Below are 26,711 nucleotides of genomic sequence, written 5' to 3' on the forward strand. Positions count from 1 at the left end.
AGGACTGGAGGGCAAGTGATAAGTGGTAAAAATGAAGCTACTGGTTACATCTTAATTTATTTTATTTCTTTACAAATTAAAGATGCATTGAAAAATAAACCAATGAAGAGAAATGAGAAGTCCAGAGCAGGGGCATCGCAGGCTGGGAGCAAGCCTGACCACCATCAAGGCTAGCCCTTGTCCTGCTCCAGCCAGTTTGGGTTGGAAGGTAACTGTCAGCCACTCTGTCAATACCAAAGCCCAAGTGGTGTCTCAGGAAGAGAAAACAGAGCTCTGGCCACCTCTGCCTTGCTCCCCAACAACCCTTATCTTGGAGAAGCAGTGTTTCCAGTGGGAGCTGAGTGGGATGTGGGCTGGCTCTGTGAGGTATTACAAGTTGATGACCAGGCTTCCTACAGAACCATCCAGTGTTGGGGCCTCTCCCGCTGCAAAGGAGGCTGGTACCTCTCCCAGGCCTTTATATTCTTGGCAACTCAGTTCCCAGGCTCCTTCACCTCTGACAATGTGCCTCTATCCACATATTGATCACCAATCATTGAAGGACAGAAAAAAAAAAGCAGTGGAAGCAGAGAAAGCTAATCCACTGCCCTCAGTAATTTTGACTTGGCTGCTGACTTCCAGGCCCAACGAGTACCATCCACTTTTCTCCCCACCACCTCAGGGTTATACTCCAGCTCTTGTGCACCTGTGTTTTATCCCTAATATAGGAAGTTGTTGATGGCACTGAGCTGAATTACCCCTCCCCCTATAGTAACCCTGGGATCCCCACTCCTTCCTGTGTGCTTCCTCTTCTTGGAGGTTGGTCCAAAAGGACACGATATTGCCAGGGTCTGAGTGCCTCCAAATCCCCCAACACTGAATCATATACAGTGAACTGAGAAACTACATTCATTACGACAGGATTAGCAGGAAAAGGAAGGCAAAGTGAGGGGACAGGGGCACCTTCCATCAGCAGGACATGACAGAGTGGTAGGGTACTTGAGCCCAGAAAGAAGGTGTCTCCTTATACCTCCCCCTCCCCCCAAAGAGACTGAGGTCAGCTTACATTACTTATAAAATATGGAACTGTCCTGGTTTCCCTGCTACCCTGGGGTACTTTCTGGAAACTGGCCTAGGACCCTATGCCATTTACCCACGTGCTCTAGCTCAGTAGCTGCCGAATCTCCTTGTGCATATGACAGAGAAAGTCCACATAGGATGCTCCCCCATTCAGGCTCTTGTCTTCCACCAGGAAGTGCTTGAACAGCATCTCCAGCTTGTCCTCCTGTTTCACCACGATAAGCTATAGCCAGAACACAGGACCATGAGGCAGAGCCAATGGAAATTAAACATGCCCTGAAATCCCATTATCCAGTCACTCACTCTCCACCTCCTCCCCTCCTGTCTTCCAGGTGAGGACTTGACCAGGTAAAAAAAAATCCAAGGGTCGGGATAGTGTTACCTTCATGTACCGCGATCTCTGTGCCCTTAAGCTATCAATGAGGCCCCGCAACTTCTTGGACAGTGGATTATCCAGAACTGGCAGAATACTCTGGTGGAACACAAAATTCATTTATCCTTATGGTAAGGGACTCCTGAGTCCAGTCAAGATGGGGCAGCACAAATTTATGCATCATCTGAAACAAGGAAGCTTGGGAAGAATGACAGCACCCTCCCTCCCCTCCCTAGTGTCCCTTACTATTTAAGGGGACTAGCACACTAACTTTATTGGTTCCTGTCACAAAGTGCATTTCCACACCCATATTCTCCTTGATGCCCTGCTCTCACCAAGCCACTGGTGATCTGACTGAAGGAGGAGACGCCGAAGAGGCTCTGGACAACACCTTGTTGGACACTTGCTCCCACCCAAATGAAAAGGTTGAGCCCATTCTCCAGCAAATATACATCCCCGTTGCTTAGACGCTCTTCAGATGCTCGAACTGCTGGCGGTTCAATGGTACTCTCAATGGGAGACTTTGTCTAGACAAAAGGAGGGAAAATGTTACTGAGGACCGTAAGACACATTTACCACCCTCCACACACAAACATTTCAGAAAGGTAAGTCCCCCAGTAATTCTCTCAGTGAAAATTCAGATAGTATAGGTAAAAACAAATTCATTAATGGTAGACACAGATAATACTAATCTTTTCTATCCTCTTTCTATGACACCCCTTTCTCAGAGCAATGTCTCATACTCCAGCCCTCGGTCGCACCAGTGGTAGGAGCCGAGGATAGAAGAAGACATTGGTTTCAGCCACATCCATGGAGGTAACCAGCTGTCGGACATAGGCACGGTCATCAGTAGTGACTTCAGCTCCAGGCTGCAGGACATCACTCTTCAACACACAGTTAAGGTAAACTGGGAGTAGCTTCATGCACTCAGGAAGGATCAGCTGAGGGGAGTTATCAAGATAAAGTCAATAAACGTAAGAAATCCCTCCTAAATGCAAACATTTGTCCCAAAAACTCTTCCACCAATATTCTTGCCCCACCTGTCCTGCAGAGGAGGGGCTAGCACAGTTCTTTCTGTAACAGGCCAGGATCTGTGCACACTGGGTGATAAGAGTGTCACGAACAGTCTTCACAGGGCTGTTCAGAACACCCCGATATGCTGGGTAAGAAAGAGAAATAGCACAGTCACTGGTCAGGCACTCCATCACATGTGCCTTCTCACCACACCTACCTGGGAATACTGATTTGCTGACTATCACCTTTTTCAGCCCAAATCCCACCCTGCCCTGCCTCTCTCCTCACCAAATTTAGCCATGTAGTTGATGAGTGTGTCAGTCTCACAGTTTCGATACAGATCAGCTAGCTGGGTGCAGCAGTTCAGGGCCAGGTTGTGTATACGGAGCCGTCGCTGACCTGCACAGCTGGTGTAGAGCAGGGCACACTAGGGGAAGAGAGAAAGGGGGAGTTCAAACCCCTTCCTCACCAAAGCCCTCTGAGAAACTGCTCCTTGGCTATATCATTAAACGACAGGAAAGGCATGAGCCATCCCTTTCCCATCCTCTTCTACTCCTCTCTACCAACCCCTCACCCTCTTTCCTGAAGCCTATTTATATCCAATGAAATGACACCTGAGACTTCCTCCCCCATCCCTGTCTCCCGCCTGCCACCTGCAAGAGGGCTCCACTCTCTTCATTAAGTCGATCATCATGCTTGAATTCCACAGTCACTGTCTTGTCCCCATCCAGCCCAGCCAGCTCCACATCTGTTGTATTGCTCATGTAGAAAGCGCCAAAGAAATCTACAGCACGGATACCTGAGGCCACATGGATAGGATCAGGCTGAAGGTATGACAGATGCCACTTGCCTCCCTCCCACATTGAGCCCCCCACCTGCTCTTCTCCAACCAGGACTGACCAGTGCTTGTTCGGACCCGCATCACGGCATCAAAGCCAACAACCTTCTGTACATCCCGACGCAGGTCACTCATGAACCGTTCCTGGTCATTCTCCACCTGCAGCCCATCAGGCCCAAAGTGACACCACATTACATCCTGTAGACAATCTCCCTGCACCTCCTCCACTCTACAGGCTGCTAAATCGTAATAACAACAACAGTAAAGATGATAATGATGTTCGTGATAATGATAGCTTTTATGCACATTACATGCCAGGTACCACATCAAATGCTTTACATATAATTACTTGATTCTGATGACAAATCCTAATTAATTAATATTAACTTTAATTAATATTAAAATCCCATTTTACAGATCAAGAAACAAAGACACAATATTTAATTTCCTAAAGGTCATACAGCTAGTAAGTGGTTGGGCCAGAATATCAACCCAGGACCGATTCTAAGCCCCATGCTCCCAACTGCTACTCATGGCTCCCTTCTTTACATTACGCGGTCTTCTTTTCTAACACTATTCCTATTAATGAGTCCGTAGCTAAACAGCCACTCCACATGCAGGCAGAGATTCCCTGTCCTGCTTCCACATGCCACCCAGAGTCCCATGCCATACCTGAAAACAAGCATATTTGTAGACAGAGCCGCCAGTGAGCTGGGGTACAACAGAGAGCGTGGCCACATCCACATACTGGTTAGGGAAGAGGAAGAGGTCTACACAGCAACCTTGGGCCACACACTCTTTGGCCAGGGTCTGATAAGCACCTGTCTGAGGCTGGAACAGAGTCTGGGGAGGAAAAGAAGAAAATGTTCAAATATGTGTTACACTATACATGAGAACTGTGTATGTAATATGGAATATTCAAACATATGTAAACTTCTGATCTACCCACAGGAGCTTGTAATAGTAGTAGAACATTCTCTTTTTTAAAAAAGAAATATACCCAGGACTTTGGAATGAGATGGGATAAAAAGGTGGGGAGAGTGGAGAAGGTTGCAGTCACAAATGTGACATGAAAAAGGGTAGAATATCCCTTTGCCACTCACGAAAATTAATAATACTGTATTGCATTCTGAAAAGTCACCACCCTCCTCTACAATGGAAAGTCCTCCCCCTGCCTCCCAATCCCAGACCTTCTCCTTGTCTGTGTTGATCAACTTTCTGTCGTCTCTGTTCTTCAGTTTCCCTGGGGCCTCTGCAATGGGCAGGGAGGTGTGGAACAGAAACAGCTTCCCTGCACACTCGGCAGCCTAGGAAAGAAAAGAGGACTATTTGTTTATTCTTTCCTTTATCTATTATTCATTCAACCCCCTCTCTTGTCATTTATTCAGTGCCAGCTATATCACACAGGCTGACTCACTGGACAGTCATCAAAAACTGATGAAAAAGGGTGTTGTAGCCCAAAGAGGTGCAATGGTCAGAGGAAAGTGAGACAGATGAGGTTGCTGGGTACTCTAGCGTTACCTTCAGGGCCTCCATTCCAGCCTGGATAACTGGGGCAAATACCGTCTCTGTCTCTCTTGTGTCTGCAAACATTTCTGGAATCTGATCCAATAAGCTGAAGAGAGAGGTGACAGGAGGCAATCAAAATTGCTATCCAGATTCCAGAGTCCTAAATTCTTTGAAGAGTCCTCTGGCCCCCAAACTCTGAAAACTCTTGAGGAACAGCTCCTGCTCCTCTGCTGACACCTCTGCTCAACTCTGTAGCTTCCTTTGATTTTACCCACCCCACCCTGACTCTGCCCCTACAATCTGGCTCTTACCTTGTAATGACTGCCCGAGACTCATTGACATTGACAAGGAAGCCATCCAGCAGTGGCACAAACATGTCAGCCACATCAGATACAACCATCATCTGCGGCTGGGCCAATGAGCTCTTCACGTTGTAGAAGTGGAGCACCTTATTATAGGTGACAAAGCCAACGCGGATTGCTGACTCTTCTGCTCCGCCCTCCCTGTAGAAGGTGACATTGTTACCCAAACCTGTCACCTTCTCTACCACCCAGCCTCATGACATCAGGCTCCATCTGCTGTCAACCCAAACACCATGCCACAGCCCACATCATTATGCAAAGGAAGCACCTCAGCTCCCTAACTCTCACCTAGGTAGAAAGTCTAACAGTGACTTGAGCTCCTCACAGAGGAGCCTAACGAGACCACTCCTGATGGCATTGTAGGAGACATCAATCATGAAAATGAAGGCAGGAGGGCTGGGGAATTTATTGTTCTGCAAAGGAAATAAATGGGGGGGGAGAGGGATATTGCTAAGCAGGCCAGCTGATCAGAGAGAAGTCAACATCAAAGGGGTGAAGGAAATGATCACAGCAATTCTTAGCTGTCTCATTGTCCTCTACCAACTGCTCCTCCCCATGCTATCTTCCCTCACCTTGCAGTAATCTACAGTGGCCAAGAATTCATAAGAGCCCAGGGATAGCTCAGGACGGTCGTAAGCATCCACACGTTTTCCGGTATGATCCAGATGTTGAAAATACTGCGGGGGAACTGTGGGGAGTATGGCAGAGTGTTATTCAAAGGTTCACTCTCAATCTTAGTAAGTCTGGCCCTGGCTAAGCTCACTCTACTGCCCCATATCACCATATGTGACCTACTTCCTCATTTCCTACATAATAGACTCTCATCTATCTAACTAGAAAGAGAACACTGAAGATGAAATCCAGATCTTCCCCGCCTCCCCCATCCCAGCCAGTGAGAACATACCATCATTGATACAGCTGCAAAAGCAGCACTGGAAGCGCCTCCCTCCTTCAATGAACTGCATGAAAGGGCACATGTATGCCTTGCAGCGATTGCAGCGCAAAGGGCCAGATTCCCCATGGTCGACGACATATGGAGAAGCCTAAGTAGCAAAGGGGGAAGGCTCAGAAATAGAAGGAAGCTACAGTGGATTGAGACATGTGGCAACAGATGAGAAGGAACAACCTAGAGGGAGAAGCCATGGCTCAGATATTTTCCCGGGGGAGGGAGTCCAGTGAAAGGGAATGAAGACAAATGATGAGGGTACTGGTCACAGAAATATCCCTAAGAGTCTAAATTCTGTAGTTCCCTCTCCTTACTCCCCATCTCCAGAATTTCACTTCTTCTTGAACGAGAAAAGGGTCTGTGAAACTGGCCCTACGAAGCCAGGGGCTTCCATGGGCATATAAGGAGAAAGCCAAAAACTACCTAGGATTCTCATTTCTTGCCCTATCTTCAACTGTCTTCACTCTTGTCCCATAGATCCTGCTTCTTTCCCCAACCAAGTATCTATGACTCTTGTGCTTCCTACCCCTGGGTTTATGTGGCACTTACTGATGCCCCAGGCAGATGTTACCCTACAGATAAATGACCAGGAGCCAAATGTCTAAGCATCTCCATTGAGACCCAGGAAGAGAAAAAGAGAAGACAGAGACAAGACATAAAGTGAGCCTTGAGCCTTGATCTCTTGGGTATAGAGAAATCCATCCTAAGTTTATAATAAGCCAGGCATGAACATGAGGGTATTCTACCAAGGCCTAGCAGAGCAGCTGCCAAGTCTTTTCTCTTTTTATGCTGAGTCCAAGTGCTGGGGTACGGATTAAGGCCCAAGCCAGGTAAGAGAAGGACTACTGGATCCTACCCTTCCAATTTTCCTTATATGTTATCCTAACATTCCTCACCTACCTAGGATGACAGGATGTCATGTAACAAAAAATACAACAGGATAATTTTTTTTCCTTTAGAATGATGTTCTTTTAATCATCTGGAAATGACCATATTATCAGAGGCTCCTGTATAATCCAGCTATCTCCTCAATCCAGCTGTCTCTTCCCCTACAAGTTGGTCCTGCCTCTTTTCATATTGTTTGTTTCCCCTATAGATCCTGATCCCATTCAGCAATGTCTTGGACTTTTGTTCTCATCCCTATCACCCTCCTCAGGCATGAGCCCTGGGATAGAAAGCTATTGAAGATACTCTCCCTCCTGCCCAAACAGGACTTCCTCCATTGAGACTGAGAGAAACGTATCTAGGAACAAGTCCCTTCCTCCTTTTCATTACACCAGGACTTACCTCTTCTGGAGGCAGCCTTGCCAGTGGCTTGATGACAGCTGCCAGGGGCACCTGAGCCTGCTTAGCCATGTCAGATGTACAAGGGATGTTATAAGATGTGCATCGAATGTATCGAGGACTTGCATTCCCTGAAGGAGGAGGTAGAAAACCTGAGTCAGATCACAGAATCCCTCCAGTTAACCAGCTCTCCATTGCTGATCCACCCTATCACCCCAACAAATGCTAGAGCTGATGGTGGCTCCCCGCAACCCCCCTCCCGAGACCAATGAGGGCCTGGTCTGTGATTAAAAACTGACAAAAGTCCCATCTATAAGCCTGTATCTTGGACTAAAAGTCCCCATAAAGGAGGAGTTAATGACCTTCTCACCTTGGTCTTTCACTAGGAAGTTGGTGGTAACTAAGGGTGGCACCTGGCCCCGTACTCCAGTAACAAATGGCTCTGAACCCCGGTTGTTCCTGTCATCCTCAATAACCTGAATCTGTAGGGAAAAGTGAAATGAGTGAGGTGACAGAATGGAGTACCAGGTCCCAGAGAACCAAGAGAAAGAAAGGCTGAAACTGCAGCACAGAAACTAATAATTTGCCAAGAAACACCTCATGCACCAGGCCTGCTCTCCTTCTGGAGATTATATAAAATGCTACAATGCTAGTCTTCTGCTCTACAAGTAGCAGCAAAATGCTGGATACGCAACACCAAGAATGGGCTTCTTTATGAATTGCCCAAACCCACAGTCAATAATAATCACTCTTCTATTCCCCCAACTCCAGGGAAGCTCCAGCTCTTATCAGAAACATTCAAATATGATCAGAGTTCACTTCCCTCCCCCATTATGCCTGCCCCATTTCTTCCCCCCAAAGACACACTCTGGGTCAGAGCAGGAAAACAGACAACAGTAACCATGTAAAAATGAATCTACCTGGAATGACTCTACATTCAATGAAAGTAGAAGGGAGAGGGTGAGGAGAGGATTAAACAGCCAAAATGATCAGGTAAGGTGAGGAAGCAGATGCTGCCTTATGTTCAGGTAAGCATCAATGTTTAAATATGGGAGAAGAGGTTAAGTACCCATTCCTTATAGCCCAATCCTCAGTCTCCCATATTTTGACAACCCAGAAAAAGGGAAAAAAAAGATTTTGCAAAGCTGGTAATCATATCTTTGTGCAGGATGATGACTCTTGCCCAGTTACTTCAAGACAAGTTTGGTAAAACCATAAAAAGTAAAGGGAGAACAAGACTCCATATCCCATAGCAGAAAGAGTTGAAGCTTAGAAATATATCAGAGTCCAAAAGATTCTCCAGTTGAGAAAGTGGCCCACACTTTCCCAAACCAGCTGTCCCTTCCCCTTTAAGAAATGTCCATATCTCAAACTTGTACAGTCATAGCCACCTACCGAAATGTTTGTCCACAGTCTGTAGAAAATTCAAACTCAAAGGGGAAGGATTTACCGCTCATCTCTGTCCTGTTCCATCAAATACCACGTGTAGGCTCCTGGAGGAGCCAGAAGGACTAACACCAAAGCTTAACATGCCATCTGACCCCACCCTTAAAGCCTGACCTTCTACCATCCCATACTTAAGACACTGCTAACAGCCTGCTACTTCTCATTACATGGTGACTTGTGGCATGCACATCCTTCTAGTTTATAAAAGCAAGGTCTAGAAGGACTGAGGGAAAGGATGGAGAGGGATGGATATGGTGGATGAGGTGGAGATGAGGTCACAGGCATGCATGGGTGGCACTAACAGAGGGATGACACACACACCACACACACACCCCCTGCACTTACTGGACTAGGAATGGCATCAGGGTCTATTCTGTGCCTGGTTTTCTGCTGAGGAGGCAGCTCACTGAGTTGCTTTTAGTGTTTTAATAATAAAGGCAGCAGGGGAATATAGGGAGGGAGACAAAAGAACAAGAAGCAGATGTTACTTCTCTCAACCCTGGTGAGTTAGACATGAACAGCTGGAGCCCAGCTCATACTGCTGAAATCAGGCTCTGTCTACATCAGAAATTTCAAGTCTTTCTGGCCCAACACAGAGGCTTTAATGGCTCAGACTATGATGTAGAAAAATAAAGAAAAGGGCATATAGGAGGTAAGCAGAGACTATACAGAGAGGGGCTGAATGGGAGAATTCTTAATGAAGAAGAGGGATATTACCTCCAAAAGGCCAAACCTCCCACCTAAAGGTTATTCTTATGCTGAAAGAAGCATCCCCTCACGTGCACAGGAACTTCCTTCTCACTGAAGGAGGGGAAAGGAAGGAAGGGCTGCTTAATACTTTCAGGTTCCCCTTAGCCAACAAGGTCCCTCACCCTGGTAGTTCCCCAAAGGAAGAGGGAAAAGAACAGAATGGAATATGACAATGGCTAAGCATGGTAAGATAACTGATACAGCACATGTTGCAGACAGCACTATAAAGTGGCCTCCGCTTCAGAGTACAGTCCCAACCTCTATTCTCAGTATAATAAGGAAGGTCCGAGAATTCTGATGGCTCTAAGGGTGAGACTCACCCTCTTCCTGGGAGAAGCAGCTTCCCAAAAATGACCTTGTAAACTGTAGATCACTTTTCCCCATCCACACAGGAGCCTAGCAAACAGAAGTACTAAAGGCTTTTTCCTAAAACTATCCAAGCAGGGACAGAGAAAAACCAGTGAAGCTTTCCTTCTCTTAACATCTAATACCAGAGAATTCCCACCAGCTCTACCCATTAAGGCTGCTGTTCTACTAGATTTAAGAGGACAAAACATGGACACACCCACTATGCCACAGAAGGGTAGGGATTACCATGCTATGTCCAATAGTTGAGAGAGCACAGCACTCAACCCAGAGCTCTACTGACATTGCTGATCACTCTTGGCTTCCCTTCCTTTCCTGCCCAGCTTTAGAGTAAAGATGCCCCAAAAGACTTCTGGGGCCTCAAGCTACAGTTCAGAGAGTCAAAAATTACATCTAGCTTCTACACCTGTAAGGTGAATGAAGAGGGAAAATAATCAGAAAATGCTGGCAAACATCTCATCTGGGTTGATTTACTTATTTGGCAGCCACGAACTCCTTCCCCAGGACCATGTAACTATCTACTTACAGGGCTCGGGATGGCATCAGGATCCAGGCGCTTAGGAGGCAGTGGCTGAGGAGGCCCAGGCTGACTGCCAAAAGTGGGTGCTCCTGGGTAGGGACTTCCATAACCGGGATGAGGGCCTCGAACTGGTCCAAAGGAACCTGAGCAACAAGAGCACAAGGTTGATGAATTCAAAATTCACTCTCTTCTTAAGGCCTCAGGGAAATGACTAGACCCCTATAAAAGTAGAGTTATGAGGCAGAGTAATAACCATTCAGACAGACCACACCATCTGAACAATGAGAATAAAGAATGTCTTATAAACCCTACATCCTAGTAATAACACCCTGAAGCTGTCCATCTAGTTCACCACTTAGCAAGCAATACTAAAAGCAAACAAACAGAAAACCACCTAAATAGTTGAGGCTTTTGGCTTCTGGACAGACCCTGGGAAAAACTCACCATTTTGTTGCAGCTGATAGCCTGGCTGCTGGGAGGACTGCATAGGTGGCGGCTGTCCTGGGGGCCCAGCCATCTGGGTACCAGGGTGTAGAGCTTGAGGAGGAGGTGAGGACACATGGTTGGGCTGGCTCACTGGGGGTCCCCCAAAACTCTGTCCAGGCAGTAGTGGACCAGTCATTGAAGGCATCCGAGGACCCCCTGAAGCTGGGGTTGTGAAGCTGGAGGCCTGCTGTGGGGCAGATCGCTGGGGAGGCTGGGCCCCAGAAGGACCCTGGGCCTGGCTAAGAGGAGGAGCCTGGCCTTGAGGATACGAGCCATACAGACCAGAGTTAGGGAAACTTCCTGAGGCTGAGGCCAGTGATGTTGGCGGGCCTAAGAAGTAGAAAAGGTAGAATCAGAACCCTGTGATTACTTAGTCTATATTCAGTAAATCACTTCCCTTTCCACATAAGAGGAGCAGGAATGCCTGTCCTATCTGCTAGGGTTCAGAGGCACAAGAAATAAAAAGGATTAACGTATACCCCCACAGCCTGATGCTTCTAAAAAAGGGGGGGTAACAGTAACATTCCTGTGGTCACAGATACTCACCATAGCCCAACCCTGAAGGGGGAGGGGCTGGGGCAACAGCACCACTGATCTGCATTCCAGCCAGCTGGGCAGTCACCTGTGCACTTGTTGGGGGAGGACCATAGGACTGAAGAACAGTTGGCTGGCTGACCACAGGGGCCAGTGGGGCCGACCCAAATGGCTGAGACCCAGGAAGCCTGTGAAGAGAAGGCAGGCAGTAAGGACTACTGGGCTGGGACATTTTTCAAAGTTGGCAGGCAAACCACATCATACAGGAAGCTATATTGTTTTGCAGTATCTTACTCTCATCCTGGGCTCATTTATGACTTCATACTTTTGTGTATGTGCAGATAAATGATATTCCTGTTGATCTACTCTGTGATTATTCATGACAAATCTTATTTGCCATTAGGTTCACTCTACAAACATACGCCAACCACCCTCAGATCAAATATTTACTCTGTTACTTAAATTATCACCTCCTCTGCCTCAATCCTTTGTTGACCAACCACCTCAGTTTTGTAATCAGAATCCCTGAAGGAGCTGAAAGAAAAGGTGCACAGAAGTATTAACACAAGTTGCTTAACAAATGTGGGATCAAACAAATGAAGCTTCATTGTTTTACTTTTAAACCAAAGTATTTATTACTTTATCCTGGGAAAGGTGTTAGATCTGTAAGATCAGTGGAGCAGGACAGCTGAGTTTGGAATCTGTACTAATTGTAAAGATGTGCAAACTCAACCAGAAACAGGCTAGAGAAATAAGGACATAAACCAGGTAGCCTTCTAGCTGGGTCTGTCTAGCAAAGTCTGATTACTTATATAGCTATGTTGGGCAGTGCCATGGTATCAGATGGCATATTAAAATATAAATACAAAATCATTGCTTACCAACTAGCAACTTGCACTGGTGTTTTATGGTGTTATTACTACAGAAATCTACAACACATATTATTATACACAACAGACTCCTTCTGGGATTTCGAGAAATGAATCAAATTCTTCACAACATTTTATTTACATTTAATAACATGTAATAAATAAATAAACAACAGTTTATTACATTTAAATTCTGATTTGTCCTTCTTGTTTGTCTTTACTGAATAACTAGTATTTTATTATATTTGGTCAGCTCCTATTAGTCCAGTAGTGTAACATTTTTTTATTCATTCATTCAACTGGCATTTTCTTTTTTATTTTTAATTTAATTAATTTATTTTTTTTCAAATACATTTGTCTCTGCCTTCCCCACACCACATTCCCTTGCCTCCTCCCCCCTTTCCCTCCCTCAATCCTTCCCCTTTGGTTTTGTCCATGAGCCCTTGCTATATGTTCATTGACTAGTCAACTAGTATTTTCTTTTCTTTCTTTTTTTTTAAGATTTTATTTATTTGTGGATAGGGGAAGGGAGGGAGAGAAACATCAATATGTGGTTGCTTCTCGAGCACCCCCTACTGGGGACCTGGCCCGCAACTAAGACATGTACCCTAACTGGGAATTGAACCGGTAATCGTTTGGTTCACAGGCCAGCACTCAGTCCACTGAGCCACACAAGCTAGGACTCAACTAGTCGTTTCTAAGCTTTATGTTAGTGAACCCCACTTCCCTAAGCTCTTTGTTGAGCTTTGCTGTTTTTTATTTAAAGATTTTATTTATTTTTAGAGAAAGGAGAAGGGAGAGAGAAAGAGAGGGAGACAAACAACCATGTGAGAGAGATACATTATCAGTTGCCTCTCATACCTGCCCCAAATGGGAACTGAACCCACAACCCAGGCATGTGCCCTGACCAAGAATTGAACCAGGGACCTTTTGCTCTGCAGGGTGACACCCAACTGAGCTACTCCAGTCAGTGCTGGCTTAGCAGTTTTTGTCTTCTATAGCACCAAACATATTGTTAGCCCCATGGTAGATACTTATAAATCCTTGTCAGAATTATTATATTCCATTGTCCTATTCCATGAATATAGATATTATCAACTACCCAATGTTATCCTGTCATATGCCCTAGTGAGAATAAACCACCATCTGTATATCTATCTGTATATAGCTTTACAACTTATAAAGCATTCCTAAGTGCTTTAATGTAACCCTCACAGCAAAATAATGAGACAGAGTAGATAAAAAACAAGGACATCAAGCAGCAGACCTGGCTGAAATTAGGGCCCAGACCTGATTCTTAGTCCAAAGTACTTCATTTTTAAATTGTGAAATGACATATAGAAAAAATACATTAAACATACATGTACTGTTGAATAATTATAATTCAAACACCCATGAACTAAAAACCAAATCAGAAACAGAATATACTAGCATCCAAAGGCCCTGTGTGCCTCTCCTCCATTATAGCCCTCTCCCTTATCACAGAAGTAACTACTTTTCTAACTTCCTAATAATCATTCCCTTATCTTAAAACAGTATAGTTCAGTTTTGTTCATTTTTAAAAGTTTTGCAAACAGAATCACACCATATATATGTTTCCTTTTGTTAAACCATATGTTTATGAAATTCATCTATGCTGTATTTATTCATCATTAAATGTTATTCCACTAAATAAACATGCTACTATTTACTTAAGCATTTTAATGTAGATGGATATTTGGGTTTTTCTAATTTTTGGATATTACAAACAATGCTGCTACGACATATTCCAATTAGCTTGTTTACATACACGAGTTTTTCAAAGGCGTATAAATATGAGTGAAATTACTGGATTATAAGGTACACATATGTTCAATTTTAACAGATAATTCCAAATTATTCTCCCAAAACAGTTGTATTAATTTGCATCCAAACACCAGTGGATAAGAGTTCCTGTTACTCCATATCTTCAGCAATATTCAGTATTGTCAGACTTTTTAATTTTGCCAATGTGATTGATACATAGGAGAATCCTGTTGCCATTTTTTAATTTGTATTGTTTTTCATTATTTATGAGGTTGAACACCTTTTTTTCTAAAATTTTATTTTTCAATTAGAGTTGGTATACAATATTATATCAGTTTCAGGTTTTCTAACCACATAGTGATTAGACATTTATATACCTTACAAAGTGATCACCCTGACGAGTCTATTACCCATCTGATACCATACATAGGTATTACACAGGTATTATTGACTATATTCCCTATGCTGTAATTTACATCCCATGACTATTTTTAAAACTGGGAATCTGTACAGAATTCTTAATCCCTTTCACCTTTTTGACCCATTCTCCCAACTCCCCTCCCATCTGGTGATCATCAATGAATAGCTTTTTAATATGTTCTCTGGTTATTAGTATCTCTTCTTTGTAAATACCTATTCTGGTTTTTGTCCATTATTTTTTCAACTGGACTTATTTTTTCTTATTGGTTAAAAAGTAAGAGCTCTTTACATAGTCTGGATACTATTTTATGTCTTTATGTCTACTTTATGTGTAAATATCTTTTTCCATTCTGGAACTTGTCTTTCCAATGTACTTACTTTCTTTTTTCTTTTAATTTTTATTTATTGATTTTAGAGAGAGACAGGAAGGGAGAGAGAAAGAAACATCAATTTGTTGTTCCACTTATATATGCTTTCATTGGTTGGTTCTTGTATGGGATCTGACCAGGAACTGAACCAACAACCTTGGCGTATTAGGATGACACTCTAACCAACTAAACTATCGAGCCAGGGCCCCACTGTACTTTCCACTCAATCAAACATGCAAACATCTCAAAAAATAACTAACTAGGGTGAAAAAAATGCAGAAGTCCATCAGGGGATAAATAGATAAACAAAATGTGGTATTATATCCATATAATGAAATATTACTTGGCCATAAAAAAAAAGTACCGATACATGCTGCAATATAAACATTTAAAAGTTATGCTAAGTGAAAGAAGTCAGTTACGAAATATCACATAGTACTAAGATTTCACTCATACTAAAGTCCGAAATAGGGAAATCTATAGCCACAGAAAATGACTAGTGGTTGCTTTGAGTTGGGGTTGTAGGGGATTGAAGGAATGGCTATAGCTATACAGTGTAGCTACTTAGCTAAAGGATATGGTATTTCTTCTTGAGGTGACAAAATGTTCCAAATTGTCTGTGATGATGGTTGCGTATAGCTGTTAATACAATAAAAACCACTGAACTGTACATTTTAAATTCACATCGTATGTAAATTGTATCTCAATGTTTTTTTTAATCTAAATAAAATTGCCCTAAAACCTCACATTCCCCTCAAGCTTTTTTGCTCCTCTTTTTAGCCAAATATTACAAAAGAACTGGTCTCTGTCTCTACTTTAATCACTATTTCTCTCTTTAAAGCTCCTCCTTTCAGGGTTCATTTTCTTTCTTTTTTTTTTCTTAGTAGTTTCCTTAACCAGAGTCTATGCATAGTAAACTCTCAGTCTTTGTGTGAAAATGTTTGTATTTTCCCTCTATCTTAGCTAGATACATAATTCTAGACTGACAATTATATTCCCTAATGCTTTCAAAGTACTATTCTACTATCTGCACTTCTCTAATAGTCTCTATTTATTCTAATCAATATTGTTTTTCCCGAGAATCTCCTACAGACTGAGTTGAGGGAGTATGGCTGTTTCACGTTTGCTTCTGGAAGATACTGCCACCCAAGATCAAATTAAAAAGCTTTGAGATACAATTTTCATACCATCAAATTCACTCCTTTTAAGTGTATAAATTACAATTTTTAGCAAATTTATAGAGCCGTGCAACCATCACCAGAATCCACTTTTAGAACATTTTCCTCATTCCAAACAGATCCCTCGTGTTCATTTGCAGTCCCAAAACATTTTTTCCCCCCTACTTATCCACAGCCAGCCCGGCATAAACAGGATTCTCTCTCTGCCAGTAAGCAGATTTTTTCCTCTAATTGTTCTGTTCATGAAAGGTGCAGCCCAAGTCCAGACTTCATAGACAAGGTCTTCATTCCAAATCTCAGCTCAGAAAAGCCAAAAGATTCATCCCCCATCCCTGAAACCTGCTTAAACTTAAACCCCCAGATTATCAAGATAATAATTCCCATTCTCTCCACAGGCAGCAACAGTGCCAGTTTACCACTTTCATTTTCTGTTCCCACTTGGTGTCTCTAGCACTTGAGGATTTCGCTTTCTTTGAAGCTTGATTATGCATTTGAAAATTTTTTTGCTTCTATTTCATTTCTCCTTTCCAGATATTTGTAGCAAAAAGCTTTTCAGGTTATATTAATCTACTACCCAGCTGAAACTCTGTGACCGACTCCAACTAAACAGCCGTCTTCGCATGTCCACTAAAATTATATTTATCAATGATGCTGAACCTTGTCAAACCCAATGGTCAATCCTTAGTCTGTAGCTTACCTTTCAGCAGCAAATGACATAGCTAATTACTCTTGCCTTCCTGAAATTCTTTCTTCATCTAGTTTCAGAAGGCAACACTCTCCTAGCTCATCTCCTACCTCATTACAGCCCTTTCTCATGGTCTTTTGAGAGTTCCTCTTTTGACTTCTTTTTAAATGTTGGTAAGCCCCAAGGTTCAGTAGTCAATTCTGTTCTTTACTCTCAACCCTCATTGTTTAAGTGAGTTCATCTAATCCCATGGCTTTAAGTAATGTCTCTATATGGAAGACCTCCAAATTTATATCTCGTCCTGACATCATTCCTCAGCTATAGTATATACAACTACCTATTCAATGTCTCTATTCGATAGCTAGAAGATTTTTTTAAAAATGTCTATATATTCCAAAACATACACTGCCATCTTCATCAGTCTCCTAGCTAGTAGCTTTCTTAAATCTATCATGTACAAAATAAAACCCTTCATTTCATCCCCAAAATCTACTCCTTCTCAAATACTTCCTACCTCAGTAAATAGCACCCAGTTTCTTAAGAATTCCTCTTTCTCTTTTAACTCATGTCCAATCTTATTAACTCTACCTTCAAAATGCATCCCAGACCTATTTCTCATACTTCTACCACTACCATCCTAAACTAAACCAAGATCATCTCTTACCTGAATTACTGCAACAACAACCTAACAGGAATCCTTACTTCTACTCTTGAATCCAGAAAACTGACCTCTTTTTAAAAATATTTTTCAAAAATTATTAGAGAATAAGAAGAGCATATATAAATTTTTAAGTCATATTTTTAGTAATCATATTTGTGATAGTGTTAGTACTGTTGTACTGAAACTGTTGTATCTAATAAGGGATAAAATAAGTGAGAAATTGTGGCATTCCAATATTCTAATTCTATCATCCCATAGCCTTAAGAAGCAAGATTCCTGGTGTTGAAGAAAAGAGATATAAATATAATACAGAGGTCAAGTAAAGGCTCTCCAGTCTTCATTTTGATTTGGAAGTACCAATTTAAAATAATGAAGTATTTTACCTTTAATATATGTAGATACATATTTCTTAGCTACATCCATTGAAAAAGCCCAGAAAGTGACCAGTCAGGTAGCAATGAACATTCTTATTGCTCAGATTGCAGTAAAAAAAATTATCATTTCTCACCAACAAAATAAAGGACTTCTTGGGAAAATGGCTAATTCCTGGTCTGGAGAATAAAACATACAAGATAAGCCTGGAACACCTTATCATACTTTAAGATTACTAGGATCATGTCAAAAGGATTCCGGAATCAATGAAGAGGTTCCCATTGGCCAAAAATGGGACATTTTCAACTTCAATAATGGTAATAATTACAATGGATTGAAAGCCATCAAATATGTCTAAATCCATAAATTCATAATGACATTAAATAGAACTGGTCACCTTCAGTACATAACAGAAAACTAATTCATTCCCTTGTAAAATGGTAAAGAAAGGTAAAGAATCAAGCATTTATCTTACATAAATTGCATGACTGATAACCAAATAACAGATGACAAAAACTGTCTATAATGGTATTCAAACAACTGAATGAAAAAGAAACAAAAGATTTAGAATATTACCATTTTTAAAACCCAACAAATTAATCTACATATGCATTAAGCATCAACAACTCCTAACAACACAAAACAAGAGAAAACAAGATACTATGTGCCTCCTACTATAGCCTTGGCCCGCATTACCCAAAGAAATCAAACCAAGAATCCAGTCTCTCTGTCCAGCTGCTAATTTGCAGGAAATACAGAGGAAAGAGGAACATAAAACTATAACATGAATATGTAACCAGGAGAATCCAGACTGTGGGAGACTCTTTAGTTCAATTAGCATAGATTCTTTAATGATAAATAGTAACAAAGAGATAGAGAGGGAACTTGTAGACTTAAAAGACACATTAAGTTGTTTTTTTAATAGGCAAAACTAAACTGATATCTAGGGAATGTACCTTTAAGTATAAACTATTTTTAAAAACAAGAAAATGGTTACCATAAAAGCTAGGTTAATGGTTATTTATTGGGAGAGGGAAAGAGTTATGATTTAACTGGGGTAAATGAAAGGGGCTTTCGGATATGTTACAGAGTTCTGTTTCATGATCTGGGTCGTAGTTACAAGTGGATTCACTTTATAATAATCTATTAAGCCATAATTTGTTTTGTATGTATTTTTGTATGTGTTTTACATTGCAATGAAAATATCCATTGCATTAATAATCAAATAAATGGGAACATTACTCCTCAGCTTAATACTTTCCAAAGGCTTCTCACTGCAACTAAAATCAAATGTAAACTTAATATGGCTTACAAAGCACCACATAATATGGCTCCTGCCTATGTTTCTACCTCATCTCTCCCACTCTCCACTGGGCAAGCCGCACTGGCCTCCTTACTCTTCTTCACATCCACCAAATTAATTTCTCCATCAGTACCTTCGCACTTGTGCCCTCTATGACATTTCCCCTAGACCTTGCTCCCTTGACCGTTTCACTGAGGTTTCAAATACCACTTCAGAGAGGTTTTCCTCGACCAATGTATTTAAAACGGCTTCCTACCTCCTCACAGTCATACTCTATATCCTGTTTTCTTTCTTACTTATATTTGTCTACTTGTTACCTTCTATGTACTTCATCAGATTGTAAGCTCCATGAGGAAAGAGACTTGGTCTTTTAGTGCTTTATCTCCAACCTCTAGAATAATGTCTGATACATAATAGTACAAACAATATTTTTTTGAGTGGATGAATGAATGAGTTCTCTGTACTGCTCAAGGAATATTCAAATACACGGGGTTAGCCAAGCTTCTCAGGATCTTTCTCCAAGCTTGCATTCAAAAATAAAAATGTACATTCTGGACACCCAATAAAAATGTCAGAAAGTAACTCTTTCATTACCACACACCCTACCCACAGTTATGCACTACCAAAGTTTACATCATTTATATGAGGGGGTTTTTTTTGATGATGATCATCTTCATAATAATATATTGGCCTTGATAAACAATGAAAGCTTTCGCAGAATGACATATATGGTTTTCCTTTGAGTATCTTTTCTTTCATAACTGGTCACACCTGAACTTAACCAATAAGTCTTAGTGCCTGATCTAGAGGAAAGAGGGAAGTCAGAGGAAACAAATAATTCTGAGGTCCCTTTTTCCTGTTTCTCCCCTCGGGTAGGCTCAGTATGATAGAAATATTATAATTACTGAAGATATATGTCTAGGCAGGAAAAAACCCTCAAGTTCAAAGAAAGAAAGAATATGTAAAAAAACCCAGGTAGTAAGATAGGTCAACAATCCACAGAGTGGAGAGCAGCAGCATCTATAACTTGGAAAAATAAAAACAAAATACAAAAAGGTGCAGGAAAGAGAAAAGGGGATCTAAAAAGCAAGCAGGGATTAGGAAGAAAAGGAAAAAACCACCTCATAAACACAGACCACATGATGACTACCAGGGTAAAGAGGCATGGGGGAAGGTAGAACAAGGTAAAGGGGTGATAAACGGTGATGACTTGATAGAAGACTTGATTTGGGGTGGTAAACACACAATACAATATACAGATAAAGTATTACAAGATTGTACACCTGAAACTTATATAATCTTTTTAACCAATGTCACCTCAATAAGTTCAATGGAAAAAAAGTTAAATTCATAGAAATAAATAAATATGGTAAGTAAATAAATAAAAGGCAAACAAACAAGAAAAGGAAAAGGGAAATAGGACCTTATACATTCCTGATCCTTCCAGTTTCATCGGACCAACTTTAAGTTGACACAAGTACATACCTCTGCATCTGAACAGTGGAGCTAGGCCCATTCTGTATATCTCCTTGGCCAAACTGGCCATATGCACCCTGGCCAGAAGGGACTTGTGCTGTGGAGGCTGGAGGCACCCCTGAAGAAGGTGGGGCTCTTGACACACCTACGGGTAAAGGACAGAAACTAAGTAATTGGGAAATAACTTTCTCCTCCACCCTGGGCAAGGAATGCAAAGCAAAGATCAATAAACTCAGACCTTCACTGACCCAGTATCACAGCTTTGTAATGAAAAGGAGACCATCAACATGCAAACCTAGCTAGAGCAGATTCTGTACACTTCTGCCCAGTCAGAGAGCCTCTACTCTCCTAGACAGGTATACCGCAAGTAAAGCTGTAGCCAGAGCTACAAGAACGTAGGATCACCGTATACTTACTCTCACTCAATCCAGGACAGTCTAATGTTCTCACCCTAGACCAAAGTCAATTTGTTTAAGGAAAAAGACTGTACTCTAGAAATTAGAAACTTAGAGCATATATGAGAAAGGTGGCACAGAAGATGACCAAGCAGTACACTGAACTAGGTTGTAACGAAAGGTACCTCTTAGGGAGACTGTTCTGCCAACTGCCTCTTTCATATATTCTACTTTTCCTAACCATCTTCTTTTCTTCCACTTCTAAGTGTTGAGACTCCCAATAGCACATGGCTCAGGAAAGTGTTCCCATAGGTTGGAGACTTTGTTTCTGCCCAATAGTTCAGTCAGCATAGTTGGCCTGCCTTCCCATTAGTTCTGCCACTTATATCTTAACAAAAGCTGGACTTCCTGATCATCAGCGCTCCCATCAAAGCTACTTCTACTACCCACAATCATCCTTCCTGTATACTGTCCCCAACCATCCTTTCCATATGAAATGCAGGAAGAAAGCAATTAGTTACTTGGCACATCACTTTGGAAATGATGCTGACCCCTGTTCATTTGTTTTTCTTTTCCTCTGTCTTCCGCAGAGATTAGACACTACAGAACCTGCCTACAGGAACATGATTAATCTGAGCCTGCTCACTAGCCATCACAACCAGATATGTTTTCCTTTCAGTAGCAAAGCTTCCTCTTGAGGCAATGCCAAACTCCATCTTGATAAGCCAGGACTTCACAGATCAGAGGTGGACTCTGTCCAGCCAAAGTCCCAACCCAGAGTAAACCTCTTCCAGAAACCTGAGACCTAATCTCTCCACTTCATGAATTTTTTTCAAAGTTAAAATTGAAACAGCAATACTTCATTTCCCAAATCTCACCTCTGCCTCCTTGGTCCCATATGCCTTCATGGGATTTACTCTTTTTTTTTTTTTTAATCCTCACCTGAAGATATGTTTATTAATTTGAGAGAGAGGAAGGCAGAGAGAGAGAGAGAAACATCAAACAGTTGCCTCCAATCAAACCTGCAACCTATGAATAAGCCCTATGTATAATTTAGGCTTGATGGGGAATCAAGCCTAAAAACCTTTGCTGTACAGGACAACACTCCAACCAACTGAGCCACCCCACCAGGGCTGGATTTATTCTCTTAAAAAGCAGCATAAAGCATCTGGCATACCCTAAGTCCTCAACGAGCCTAACCAAAGATCTACTGCTAACTGTTTTCTAAAAGTCCTTATGGATATTCTGTAGAGTACTAGCTGCTCTTCGTGAAAAAGAAATGTAAAAGCCAAATGCTGATTTTAAGGAAGCACCAGATAGTCTTCTCTTATTGCCCTGACATTACAGAGCCTCTAAGCATCAGAGGGAACTCAAGCAAAGGGAAATAGATGATATCAGCAGAAAAGTATGAGAGGCACCAAAAATCAGGCACACAAACACCACACTTTTTATCCATGAACTAGCTCCTCACATCCCAGAGTCATTCATCAATAGAACTCTCCGTCCAATGAGAGCCATTATCAATATACATGAGGAACAAGTAATTTCAGGGAGACTTGAGGTCAACAGGAAATATTCAATCCTGGTTATAGGTCCTGGAGGAGCTGTAACCACAACACTTCCACCCATCTGTGAACAATGCAGCCAGGTGAGTCTGCACAGGGTGACACCCACAGGAAATGAACTGCCATTGAACAGGGAAGATGTGCTCTCATTAGATACTTTAAGGCAGAAACACAGTCACCTTATGTAAAAACGGGGAGGGGCAGACTGCCCACAGGGCTCTGGTTCTCAGTGACCAAGAGCCGGATTCATGTTCCTCAATCCCAGTCACCCCAACTCTCTAGGCAACAACCCAACCTAAAGACTGATTCCCCTCTTTGCTTCAAAGGAAACTCAGAAACATACCTGGGGGAGTTGTTTGAGGATAGCCTGGTACCGGCCCATTGTAGGCTCCATAGGCTGTGGGAGGGGCTGTAGACCCTGGTTGCCCACCATAGCTGGATTGATGATACCCTGGGTAGACAGGCTGGGGCTGCCCAAATGGCGGCACAGGTGGAGCTGACTGGTTGACGTTCATTATGAGAGCATCCCCGACTTGCTCTTACCTATTAGATATGAGAGAAGAGAGAAATTAGTCAAAATCAACGCTGGGAAGAGAGAACAACTATACAGGGTAGGGACTAGAAATTAAAAAAAAAAAAAAAAAAAAAAAAAAAAAAAAGACTGACCTTATCAGGCAGTGATCAGCCTAATCATTCCCACATTCCACAGGATCTTTGTAATTTTCTGCCCCAGCAGCAGCCAGATTACTTCCCCAAAGTAAGGATTTTGTTACTCTGAACCCCAGGCTGTGTCATTGCCAAAGAGGTATACATTTCAACTTCAGATAGGTCCACTGGAATAGAACAGCAGACCCCACTCCCCAGTGGGATATTTCTAGTGTCTAGACACACAAGGAGTCTTGCCATTGATGAACTTCTGTGATATTACAGGTAAATGAAACAATGTTCCCACTTTCTATTCATTCATTCTAGCATCCATTCATTCAACAAACATTGAATGATTTTTAATCATTCAGGCTACATGTCTAAAAACAGATCAGGTAAATTCCGTTCCCCTAAAAAGACAAATTTTAAAGTAACTGATTAGATAAATGAAATTCTTTGGCTAAACTACAATAATCCAAGTGCAACTCCATCTCCAATCTCCCCCTCCCCCCCCCGCCCAAAGAAGTGTATGTACCTTAAAACTGAAGCATTAGAATAATTAAATGTAAAAGACACCTAAAAACTCTAGCAAGGTATCAGGTTAGAGCTGAGTTCAGGCCAGGCACAAAAAACTTCTTACAATAGCCTAGAGAAACAGTTCAAGGATCAGCAGCAAAGTTAAGTTTCATGGAAAAAAAGATCATTCACCTTATCCATCAAGCAGAGAGACTATGAATATTCCAAATCCCAATGCACCTCTCCAACTCTCCTGTTTCTCCTCTCCTTATATGCTTGTCATGAATCGAGGATACCATCAAAGTTATTACAATCTTGCGCAGCAACAGATGAATGAATTAGAGGCCCTTTCCTCCATCCCTCCAAGAACAAGACTACTTGATCACAGAGAAGGGGCCCAGGAAGCAGGAGAGCTCAAAGCTGCTGCAGTGGAACAATGGGCCTCTTCCCTTTGTTAGGAAGGGTCATCTTGACTATAGAAAAGCTGAGCTGCCTTCTGGACTAGAACTCTTTAAACTCAGAGCCATCTCAGCCGTCGTTCTTCAAAATCCTAAACCTTACACCGATCACAACACTAAACTTGACAGATGTTCTCCTCCCCTTCATCTTCCTAAAGTCAATGTGGGGCTGAGGGAGAAAGGAAAGGAGCTTCTTCTCCAGGACGTAATTCCCTCAAACACACCCAGGAGTTTGGAGCAGGCTCAAGTTTCCACTCCATTCTGGGTGGACAGTCGAGGGTGACAACCCAGGGGGCGGGGCAAGCTTTCTAGAACTCTGAAAGTAGTTGATCTGTGGAGGCTGGGAGCTCCGGGGATCATAACTGAGAAGCCAAGCCAGCTTCTCGGGTCACGTTGAGAGAGGGCTGATCCATTAAGTTTGGAGATCGAGCGTCTTGCCCCTTCAACAGGCACGGGGCAGGAAGCGGGAGCCAGAATCTGGGCCGGGAGGAGAGAAGGGAGGTAGGGTCCACGGCTGATCTCGGACTGTGGATGCGTGAGATGAGGGTCTCTCACTCAGTCCCGCCCCGGGCTCCTCCCTTCCTTCTCAGACCGATCCCCGATCTGGCCAGTGATACCCCCGCCTCTCCTCTTCTTTCCTACCCACCGACCTCCGGATGCCACTCCTCACCCGGCTCCAAATCCAGGTTCGACTTCGTTCCTAACGTCAAGGATCCCAGGCTCCACTTCCGGTTCCTAGGGGGCTGTCGTGTCGTCGCCGGAAGTTCCACCCTCACGCTCCAGGGCCTGACCACTCCTTCTGCCACGTCTGCAAGTGGGCACGCGCCCGGGAACCCGGATGCCGCGCATGCGCCGCTTTCTTCTGCCATCCGGGCCGACCTTTGGAAGGCTCCACAAGTTTTTGTGCAATTCCGTTCCCCAGCCCCCTCCTCCCTCCCGTTCTGACGTCATGGTCGTTCTATGGTCCCACCAGCTGAAAACCGATAGCGAAGACTACTAGGTCAAGCTGTGTTCAGTAACGAACCCCTCAATTGCCTGTAACCTGTTAGTGACCTCTGACCTAGAGTCCCGTAGCTACTTCCTGCTGACCCCTGACCCCACTGATTTCCGCCTTGATGTCGTTCTCACCCATGACCTTTGTCGGTCAAGAGATTTGCGGCACGTATAATAGTAAAGGGCGCTGTGCTTTAGGGTTTCATGTTTTCGTGTGCAGGCTCTGCAATTCGCTATCTTGGGCAAATTAATCTCTGTCTCAGTTTCTTTCACCTGTAAAATGGAGAGAATATTAAATGCCCTTCTAATATCTTGTTGCCCTTCTAATAAGTCACATAGATTGCCTGGCACCATGGTAAGCACTCAGTGAAAGTCAGTTATTATTAGTTAACCACTTTTATACAACTCCTTGGTTTAGATGCAGAGCTATGAAAGCCAGATGACCTCTGCTCTCAGAATACCACCAGCATGTGGAAGAGTTACAGTTTCTGGAGTAATTATTACCCCTAATGAATAACGATAACTGTGGCTAGTATTTGTATGATTTTTAAAAATATACTGTATTTTGCCATGTATAATGTGCTCCTGTGTATGCAGCACACACACGTTTTTGGCCCGGACTTTCAGGAAAATAATCTTTCATTTTAATTTTTTTAAATTCAATTATTTATTTATGTTTAGATAATTGTTTTTTGTATTACAAAGGAATTTTAGCATTTGTTTTTGCATATATTATGGTCAAATAATTACAAAGCACAAGAACAGATACAAATTATTTTAGGCACTACCTATGTATAATGCACATCCTTATTTTTCCCTCAAAAATCTGGGCAAAAAAGTGCACATTATACATGGCAAAATATGGTACATAGCCTCATCAAATCATTTCAATAATATTTATTCATTTAATAATTATCTTTGAGCACTGCTGTGTACCAAGCCATGTTCTTGGTTCTGGGAACACAGTGGTGCACAAAAGTTCTTGCTTTCATATTATTGACGGTAAGTATTAGTTATTCTGAGGCACAAAGTCATATGAACCATTCACTGGAAAATATTGCACTCGTAGTCTCTGTCGGAAGCTGTATTAGGCATTGAGCATGTTTTAGTAAATGAGTCAACGCCTGTCCTCAGGAGTTTATTGTTGAGGTCAGTAGTTCTCAAAGTGTGATCCCGGGATCAACAGTATCAGTATGATCTGAGAACCTGTTAGAAATACAAATCTCAGACCCACTGTAGCCATACTGGACCAGAAATTCTGGAGGTGGGCCCGGCAACCTATGGATTCATAGGCCTTCCAGATGATTCTTTTTGTACACTGAAGACTGAGACCCACTAGACTAGGTTAGTAACTTCCTAGATTCAGTAACATTGTTGAACACCTGCCCTAGGCTAGGATGTCTGCTAAGAATTTTCACGTAATTTATCACATGTAACTCACATTAGCATAGGAAAGTTAGTATCCTCTGTCTTGCTTAAGGTTGCACTCCTAATAAGTGGTAGAGCCTAAATTCAGTTTCTTGAGAGGTGGCTGT

The 26,711-nt window shown here is 42.5% G+C and overlaps 1 protein-coding gene across 2 annotated transcripts; it reads right to left on the reverse strand.

Moving 5' to 3' along the window:
* Positions 1 to 90: 90 nt before the first annotated feature.
* Positions 91 to 24,920, reverse strand: SEC24C (SEC24 homolog C, COPII coat complex component). Of its 2 annotated transcripts, XM_054572551.1 has the most exons (24): positions 24,834 to 24,920; positions 22,908 to 23,107; positions 20,614 to 20,749; positions 11,500 to 11,675; positions 10,912 to 11,283; positions 10,474 to 10,610; positions 9,177 to 9,245; positions 7,756 to 7,867; positions 7,389 to 7,516; positions 6,060 to 6,198; positions 5,728 to 5,843; positions 5,444 to 5,568; positions 5,105 to 5,296; positions 4,806 to 4,899; positions 4,475 to 4,591; positions 3,957 to 4,127; positions 3,347 to 3,443; positions 3,100 to 3,245; positions 2,735 to 2,873; positions 2,473 to 2,591; positions 2,194 to 2,373; positions 1,768 to 1,959; positions 1,442 to 1,531; positions 91 to 1,282 (listed from the first exon to the last, which is right to left on the reverse strand). In XM_054572551.1, the coding sequence occupies exons 2-24, from the start codon at positions 23,077 to 23,079 to the stop codon at positions 1,142 to 1,144; spliced, it is 3,360 nt and encodes a 1,119-aa protein (XP_054428526.1). In that variant the 5' UTR covers positions 23,080 to 23,107; positions 24,834 to 24,920; the 3' UTR covers positions 91 to 1,141. The 2 variants fall into 2 exon arrangements, with proteins under 2 accessions (XP_054428526.1, XP_054428527.1); XM_054572552.1 differs by lacking the exon at positions 9,177 to 9,245.
* Between the last annotated feature and the right edge of the window lie 1,791 nt (positions 24,921 to 26,711).

The sequence above is a fragment of the Pteronotus mesoamericanus genome, unplaced genomic scaffold, assembly GCF_021234165.1.
Source record: "Pteronotus mesoamericanus isolate MK-2021 breed Mesoamerican mustached bat unplaced genomic scaffold, CSHL_Meso_final contig_24, whole genome shotgun sequence".
Classification (NCBI taxonomy): Eukaryota; Metazoa; Chordata; class Mammalia; order Chiroptera; family Mormoopidae; genus Pteronotus; species Pteronotus mesoamericanus.